Source organism: Propithecus coquereli, unplaced genomic scaffold, assembly GCF_000956105.1.
Source record: "Propithecus coquereli isolate 6110/MARCELLA unplaced genomic scaffold, Pcoq_1.0 Scaffold128, whole genome shotgun sequence".
NCBI lineage: Eukaryota > Metazoa > Chordata > Mammalia > Primates > Indriidae > Propithecus > Propithecus coquereli.
Window position 1 is genome coordinate 1,749,377 of NW_012136969.1, and position 9,350 is coordinate 1,758,726.

Sequence of the window (9,350 nt, forward strand, 5' to 3'; positions counted from 1 at the left end):
CCTTCCTCCCTTCCTCCCTTCCAATATACTTTATTTAGTTATTTTTGTTTACAACTGAAACTCTGGGAATTCAAAATTAACATCCTTGCCCATGAGCTGCTTATAGACACCAGAAAAGGTTTCAGCCTTGTGTTCTGCATTATTCTGCTGTGCTTCGTCCAAATGAATGTTCATGAGCCGGCTGCCACCCAGTTTCGTGCAGATTCTCTTGCCCACAGTTTCTCTTGGGAAGACCCAAGTCCTCAAGGGTCACAGTGTGCATGCCTGTCAGAGTGTAGCTCCTGGGATGCTTTTGCTTATTTTTTGTGTGGCTTTTTCAAGTTGGCTTAGGTAGAATTCTCCTTTGAGTGATAAAGACAACGTGCTTCCCACTGAACTTTTTCTCCAATTCATGTACTAGCCGGACTTGGATTTTCTGGAAAGATTTCAGTTGAAGAATGGGAACAAAGATTATGATAGCTTTCCTGCCACCACCAATTGAGTTTCCTTGGCCATTGTTAATTCAGTTCCTTGAGCTGAGCCTTGAGGTCTGAATTCATCTCCAGCTCCAAAAGAGCCTAGGAAATGCTGGATTTGAACTCGTCTGGCTTGTCAACATTGGGTTTCATGATCTTGGCACTTGAACTGAGCATGGGCTTCTCCTTGCTGAGCGAAGGCTTAGGAAGAGCATGATTTCTGAATAAGAATATATTCATTTACCTTTTAAGATGTAGGTGTGAAATAAAGAATGGAATTATTCTTTTTCCTTTTTATGTACATTTCTAGATCCATCAGGGACCACAGCTCTCTGTTGTCGGAAAGCTTTTCTGCCTCTTATGCCTTACCCTGCAAAAACTTGTCTATATTGCTTGCTAGCTCTGTGGTTTTGGGCAGTTAGCTGATGTCTCACCCTTGAGTTATTTCATCTTTAAAATGAAAGTGATGGACCCTGCCTTGTGGATTGTTATGATTGGATTGTTGTAAAGTTCAGATGAGACAAGTGTTTGCATGAAAGCACTGTTACTCTTATTGAAAACATATTTAGAAGAAAAATCTGATATACGATGTTAATTTGCTGCATTATACAAAAAACTTAGTTAAAGGCCTCCTTTCCCTATCATAGTTCATTGTGTATTGAATTCCCTCTGAACTTAAGCAGGCAGAAGCCATCTTCTGTTGAATGATAGCAGAAAATGCCATCTGTTTCCCCTCTATTCACTATAAAGCCTTAATGCCACTTTATGCATGGGACTTATGCCTATGAATACATAAAATGTCTATTTTTTCCCCTTTTTAGTTCTTTGATTTAATGAGGAAAAGGTAAAACTAAGCATTTCATGTTTTGAATTCACATGTTTATTACTCAACATCATGACCATAGTTAAGGAGTACCCTATCTCTACCTCTTAAAGACTGTACTTTTAACAGGGAAGACAATGAAGAGCTGAGTTCTGGCAGCTCCAACCCAAGTGTGTGAGTGTGTGCATGTGCATATGTGCCAGTTTTTGAAAGAGTCTCTTAGGCCAATGTTCATTATGTCTTGTGCGTACTTACGATTTCTTGTAATGTATGCATGTTGTTCAGGTCTTATTTGCATTGTTCACTACATGTGAAGCTGCTGGGACCCTGTTTCCCTTTTAGAGCTTTTTCTCAAGCAGTTCTAAAGGTACAGAAGAGTAAAGCACAGAATTCAGAGATCTATTAAAATAAATTAGGACTGCTTAATTTTGTCTTTAGAAGAAAGTTACTTTTAAAAAATGTTCAACTATTCATGTGAGGTATGGTAACCCAATATAGCTAGTATGACAAATCTAGATTTGGTTTTTAATTTTAGTTCTGTGTCTAGAATCCAGTGGTGAAGGGGAAGACAGAAATTTCCCTTGTCCTGTTAGCCTTTCTTGACCATAACACTTACATGAGTCCTGAACCTGTTAGACATTTTCAGACTTCTTGTTTGTGATCCCTTTTTCTTTTTTATTACCTGACTTTGTAACTTCCAAATTAGTCTCCTGAATTTAACTCTTAAGTATATCTTTCAGTACATGGTATGGCCCTGTACAAGGCTTTAAGAAAATTTAATAAATTAGTATTTACAATAAACAACATAGTTAGGAATTGATTATTCATAGTACAGAAGAGCACCTTGATTTAAATAAGGATTTGGAACAGATCTATTTAAACTAGCAGTCTCCTTATAAACAAAAACAGTTGTTTATAATTAGATTGCTAACTACAGGAGGTAAGGAGGGTAGAGCTAGGGGAAGAAAGGACCCATTTGAGAATAAAGATGAAAAAGAAAAAGCTTTTGATCACTTTAAAGACTTAAGATTTGGATTTATAAGCATTTCACATCAGGGAACCAAAGAGAGCAGATAATTTCATTTACTGTCATTGGGTTAATTTGATCTAGCAAGCTTCTTTGAATGTAGATTATAAGTCACACAGATTTATGTGTACATAGATAGTATAAATAAAATACTAGTGTAGAACATGATGTACACTGGCATTTTATTTGTTAGTGTCAACATAATTTAAAATGATAGTTCCTTAGCAGATGGGGGATATGATATTAAGTGATTGTCTCGAATATAGTGTCACTTTAATGTTGTAGGTAGTTACTAATAGTAAATCCTTTTAAATGAAATAAGTATGGCAATATTTTAAAATATGTATTTTGAAGTAAGGCAAGTCAGTTAGTGAAAAAAAATACAAGTGCCCCATTTCCAAGGTAAGTTACTTGGCATTGTTCTTTAAGACACTAGTATTGCCTATATAGCCAGTTCCTAGCAAGTAAATTTTGTGCCTTGAAATAGTTTCTGTGATGATTTTTACTGATTTATTGAAAGTTAGGCCAGAATTTATTTCTGTTTCTTGTGTCCACATCATTTTCTCCGCCCATCAGTAAAACCATTACCAGATTCATCTTTCTAAAATAAGATTTTTAAAATTATCTCCCCCCACCCCATTCATGCTCACTTTTTTCAGAAATCTTTAATGGTTCCTCTTTTACCTAAAGCTCTCATTGGTTATTTTGAGCGTGGTATTCAGCACTCTTCATCTTCTGATGATAGGTTACCTTCTCTTTCACTGCTTTGCCACATGTATCCTCTCTGATTATCAAGGCTTGTTCCCTAAACATGGACCCTTCATTTCCTTCTTCGACCTTTGCTTGCATATTCCCCCTACCTAACCACCTTACTTCCTTCTCTTCTTTGGCCCTATCCCTTCTATAAAGAATAGTCAAAATTCAACTTACTTTACAAAGCCTACTTTTACCCTCTAGACAGGAATTTCTGGATTTTCTTGATGTATTTATTATCTTATTTTCCTTTTTTCATTAATTATTTTATTGCAAATGTAATCTATATCTCCCCAGTGAGATTGTAAGATAGCGTAAGGAACAATACCTTTCTGGGTCACTCTTTAGTGCCTCTTATGTTGTTTGAAACACGTAATATTGTTGATTGTTTGTGTTGAATACAATTTATTTTTGTCTTTAGGTTTACCATTGCTTGTTCAGAGAACAATTGCGAGAACTATTGTGTTACAAGAAAGCATTGGCAAAGGTCGATTTGGAGAAGTTTGGCGAGGGAAGTGGCGGGGAGAAGAAGTTGCCGTTAAGATATTCTCCTCCAGAGAAGAGCGCTCATGGTTCCGTGAGGCAGAGATTTATCAAACTGTAATGTTACGTCATGAAAATATCCTGGGATTTATAGCGGCAGACAATAAGGGTTGGTAACATTTGCTTGTATAACAACATCTATTTAAGCCTTTTTAAAGATGTAGCTACCAAACATCATCAAATTCAAAGATAAAAAGACGTTTGTCATATAAATTAGTCCATTAAGTCAAATACAATGTATTAGAAACTTTTAAAAACAGAAACTTCTTAAAGATTTTCTTGACTCTTGGCAACATGTTCCTGAATCTCTAATTGTTTTATAAAATGTAAACATTATCTTTTTTAGCTTGGCCAGACCTGTGGTCATCTTTTTCCTCCTTTCCCCTTCCGTTTCCTTCAGCAGTATTTATTTCTTCAGAATATTAACAGTGTTAATCTCAGTTGGTGATTATGGGTGATTTTTATGATTTTCTTTTTGTTTCTCTCTATTTTCAAAGTTATACACAACAAGCATGTATTGCTTCTTTATTTTTTAACTTTTATTTATAGAAAATTTACAACATACAGAAAAGTAGAGAATTAGTATAATGTTCCTCCATCATCTGGCTTCAATAATTATCAGTTCACTGCCAGTTATAATTGATCTCTGATCCCACCTACTCTGCCTCAACTCCATTATTTGAAGGCAGTCCCAGATAACATATCTTTTTATCCATAAACAATTTTAATTCGTATCTTTAAATGATGAGGACGCTTTTATCACAGGGTTTTTTTTATCACATTTTCGATTTTGCTGATTGAATTCCCATAGTGTCTCTTAACTAGCTCCTCTGTATTTTCTCAAAACTGTTAGATTTAGAGGCTGAATCTGATTGAGGTTTTATTGGTTTTATCCAGAATACATATTAGGGATGTTGTACACTTCCTATTGCATCACATCAGGGGATATATAATGTTTATGACAAGAGCAGTGATGGGTGTAGGCAGCGGTTATTAGTGGCTACTAACAATTCAGTATTACTTAATTTAAAAACAAAACAAACAAAAGCAGTAACCAAACAGCCTAACCAAATCCTTAGTTCTCATTTTGTCTGCCTTTGACACCATTTAGCTCCTCCCCCAACTCTTAAAATTACCTTTATTATCTTCTATGGCCCCAGACTTTGTTTCTTCTTAATAGTTGTCTTTGTTTTTCAAACTCTTACTCTTCTTACTGATTCATTTGAAGGCTTTAACTGTACAAATAGTAATTACTCCCTTAAAGAACTTAACCACATTCATGGTTCCAAACTCTACTATGGTGAGGCTTTCAAATCTGTATTTTGAAGCTTAAACCTCACCGAGGGTCTGTTTGTACCGTGTTCCAAGTTGCAAACACACAGGCACAAAATGCTAGTGTTGCTGTGCCCTGAACTTTCTCCAACCAAGCTGATGCTGTCATCTGGTGGTCACCATGGGAACTAGCTGACCCTACTGACTTTTTCCTACCCACTTCTTTCTACTTTGTCAGAGGTTAATGGACTTTGTTCTGAACCTAGCCCTCCACCCCAATTCCCTTTTCCTTTGTCTTCATCCTCCTGTTGGTGAATTCCCCTCAGACAGCCCTTTATATGCACGGCCCCTCATATAACCTTACTTGTCAGTAACCTCAGACGATCTCCCTTTCTTCCATCTGCCTGTCTTCCTCTATAGTTCTTGTATTTGTGAGCCCCTCAAAATTCAGCCATGGTTAAAAGGCCTGCAAATAAGCTGGTAATGTACCTATATCAAGGAAAAGAAAAGGTGCAAATTTGGATAGAATCAGTTTGTAAAGTTTATAAAGAACAAGTTAACAAAGAACTGGTATGAATCTCTAAGGCCTTTTCAAAGTACCCAGAAGTCCTCTGCAGAATCTTCTGAAAAGTTCCTGTCTCTTTTCTTAATCACTTCTAATGAGTTGCTTTTCTTCAAGTAACAGCCTTCAAAATATAGAATTGTTTTATGTCAATTTGGGGTTTTTATCTTTTGTTTCACAACTAGTAAGGAAGGGAACAGCACATTTTAGGTTATTATCTACTAACTGCTTAAATCTAGCATTCTGTTTTTTAAATCTTCTTAACAGTCTTGCAAAATTAGGTACTATTCTTGTTATATAAAAGAAGAAACAGGCTGGGCGCAGTGGCTCACGCCTGTAATCCTAGCTCTCTGGGAGGCCGAGGCAGAAGGATGGTTTGAGCTCAGGAGTTCGAGACCAGCCTGAGCAAGAGCGAGACCCCGTCTCTACTAAAAAAATTAGAAAGAAATTAATCGGCCAACTAAAAATATATAGAAAAAATTAGCCGGGCATGGTGGCGCATGCCTGTAGTCCCAGCTACTCGGAAGGCTGAGGCAGTAGGATCACTTGAGCCCAGGAGTTTGAGGTTGCTGTGAGCTAGGCTGACGCCACGGCACTCACTCTAGCCCGGGCAACAGAGTGAGACTCTGTCTCAAAAAAAAAAAAAATAAGAAACAGATTCCTTGGTTAAGAAACTTGCCTGAAGTTGCATAATCAATAACGCAGGCCCTGGATTCCAACCCAGGTCAGAACAACTCCAAGTGTACATCTCTCACTGAATTGTGCTGTCTCCTAATGTTGCAGTGTCATTTTTTTTTTCATGATTTAATTAAATATGTGGGTTTTCCAGCTACTTCTGGGTTAAATAGGCTTTTGTTGCCGAGTCTAGCCTAGGAGCCTAGCCAGTATCTTTACCATTATTCCTGTGAGAAAACACATTTTGAACTCATGTATCAGCTTACAAAGGAACTTTTGGAACCAATGTTCCTTGTCATTTGGGTTCAAAATAACCGTGTAAAACTGGTTTTTGAGCTTTTCTAGCTTTTTCTCTTAATGTTTCAGTTTCTATCTCAGCTTCCCCATGTCTCAGAGGTACCACTATTTTTGTTTCTCTAAGCTAGCAACCTTGGAATTATAGTCACCTTGTCTTGCAAGGTGACTTTGTGAACTGTGTGTACAGTCTGTCGTTTGTCATTAAAACTCACTTTCAGTTTTGTCCCATACTATTCCATTCCTTCTGTGGCCATGCTGGGAGCCTTCTCGTCTCCCTCCATCCTTCCCTGTTGCCTTTCTTTTTTCCTTCTCTTCTTCCAAAAACAGCCACTGATCACCTAATCTGACCCAGGCATTTTTCTAGGCAGTCAAGAGTCTCAGCTCTGCTCCTATCTGTGTAGACGCAAGAAAGTTACCATCTTTGAGCTAGAATTTCTTGTCTTTTAAATGGGATTAATTATCCTTACCTTATCTTAAGAATGAGGGGCTTACTCTGAAGATGTAAAGGATATGTATGTAAAAGTGTAAGACAAACTGAATATATGAGAAAATGCGAAGGAGATGCATACAGACTAAAGGTGGCAGCGTACTGCAGTTGCGTGATTCAGGATTGAAAGTAAAAAATAATAACCTTTGAATAAATAAATCATAATTGTTCTGCAACCCAACTGAAATACTGTTATGCTGTTTTACAGACAATGGTACTTGGACTCAGCTCTGGTTGGTATCAGATTATCATGAGCATGGATCCCTTTTTGATTACTTGAACAGATACACAGTTACTGTGGAAGGAATGATAAAACTCGCTCTGTCCACAGCGAGTGGTCTTGCCCATCTTCACATGGAGATTGTTGGTACCCAAGGTAACTAAGCAGTTCTATTATTTAAGCTTTAAATTCCTATAAGTAATGTCTATTAAGAAAATAGAATTTAGCCTAACAGGAGATTTTAAAACGAATGTTTTAGATGAGAACATTTTGTCTTTCTATTAAATCTCAGATAGAGTTAGGAACCTGGGAATTTATTTAGATTCTCTAGTCATTGTAATAACACTGGGATATTTTTGTCGGTTCTTAAAAGTGGCATTCAGTCTTGCTTATGATGTTTAAGGATCTCAGTTTCAGAATTCAAATCTTTTTTTGTTTGTTTGTTTTGAGACAGAGTCTTGCTCTGTTGCCCGGGCTAGAGTGCCGTGGCGTCAGCCTAGCACACAGCAACCTCAAACTCCTGGACTCAAGCAATCCTTTTGCCTCAGCCTCTGGAGTAGCTGGGACTACAGGCATGCGCCACCATGCCCGGCTAACTTTTTCTACATATTTTTAGTCGTCCAGCTAATTTCTTTCTATTTTTAGTAGAGTCAGGGCCTCGCTCTTGCTCAGGCTGGTCTTGAACTCCTGAGCTCAAACCATCCTTCCGCCTCAGCCTCCCAGAGTGCTAGGATTACAGGTGTGAGCCACCACTCCTGGCCCAGAATTCAAGTCTTCAAGTGAATGCATTTTTATATGTAGTATCAAATGAAATGTGAAAGTGTTCTGTAAACATTACCATGCTGTATAAATGTTATGTGGCCACCTAATGATGATATTTGACCCTGAGATAAGGAGAGTGTGTGCAGTGGTTTTATAGTTGAAAAATTCAGTGCTGTTTTAGTTATGAAATGTTTTTGCTGTGGTATTTGTGCCTTGTAGTCTGTCAGACACCAATATACCTATCTGCTCTGGCGGTTGTCCCCTTGCTGCCCGATGGCTATGCCACTCCCGCTTTCCTGCACATGTGCTCCTTCACATCTTAGCCGGCTCCATCTTTGTAGTTATTGTTATTATTAGTTATAACAGTTCTGTTGAGTTACAATTCACATATCGTACAATTCACCTGTTTAAAGTGTACAATTCGGTGGTTTTTAGAATATTCACAGAGTTGTGCAGTCAACACCACAATCAATTTTAGAACATTTTCTTCACTCCAAAGAGAAACTCTGTAGTTATTAGCACTCACTCCCCTTTCCCCCTCAAAACTCCTTATCCCTAGGCAACCACTAATCTGCTTTCTGGCTATAGATTTGCTTATTCTGGACATTTTATATAAATGGATCATGCAAGATGTGGTCTTTGTGACTGGCTTCTTTCACTTAGCATGTTTTCAAGGTTTATCCATGTTGTAACATGTATCAATATTTCATCTCTTTTTATGGTTGAGTAATATTTCATTGTACCACATTTTATGTATCCATTCATAAGTTGATGGACATTTGGGTTGTTTCCACTTTCGGCTATTAGGATTAATACTGTAATAAACGTTGGTGTAGATATGTGTTTTCAGTTATCTTAGGTATATACCTAAGAGTTGAATTTTGGGATCATATGGTAACTCCTTTTAATGGTTTGAAGAATTGCTAGGCTATTTTTTCAAAGTGCCTGAGCCATCTTACATATCAGCAGTGTATGAAAGTTCCAGATTTTCCACATTTTAATTATTATTTTTAATAGCACTTCTTCTAGATAATATACTTAATTCTGAGTACATTCCAGTTGATGGGAAAGGAAAATGATGATCTACATGCTTCGTTCCTGGGCATGAATATCAATCTGTGACTAGGATTCTTGTAAAGAATTTATAAGGTGCCAACAAACAAACTGATAACTTTTTTCACCTCTAATCTTTTTCTTTAAAGAAATGTAATTTTAGCAACTTTTCGCCAGTGATTCACTTGAGTTTTTTTAGTAATGACCTAGGTATTGTGGGTGATGCAGGCTGAAATGCTTTGGTACTGGGACGGGGAGGAGAGGCTTTTGAACCTGAAGGTGAGGGTTGTAAGCAATCATGTCCTATTTTCGATTCTTTAGGAAAACCAGCTATTGCTCATAGAGATTTGAAATCAAAGAATATCTTGGTGAAGAAGAATGGAACTTGCTGTATTGCAGACTTAGGACTGGCAGTAAGACA

The 9,350-nt window shown here is 37.4% G+C and overlaps 1 protein-coding gene and 1 pseudogene across 1 annotated transcript in view; one reads left to right on the plus strand and one right to left on the minus strand.

Moving 5' to 3' along the window:
- TGFBR1 (transforming growth factor, beta receptor 1) overlaps nucleotides 1-9,350 on the plus strand; it is a 21,418-nt gene that overhangs the window by 5,609 nt on the left and 6,459 nt on the right. Inside the window, exons 3-5 of the mRNA XM_012638267.1 lie at nucleotides 3,480-3,710; nucleotides 7,103-7,270; nucleotides 9,251-9,342. Of these exons, the coding sequence (XP_012493721.1) occupies nucleotides 3,480-3,710; nucleotides 7,103-7,270; nucleotides 9,251-9,342 (491 nt within the window). The remainder of the gene's footprint in view (nucleotides 1-3,479; nucleotides 3,711-7,102; nucleotides 7,271-9,250; nucleotides 9,343-9,350) is intronic.
- LOC105805408 lies at nucleotides 49-632 on the minus strand (annotated as a pseudogene).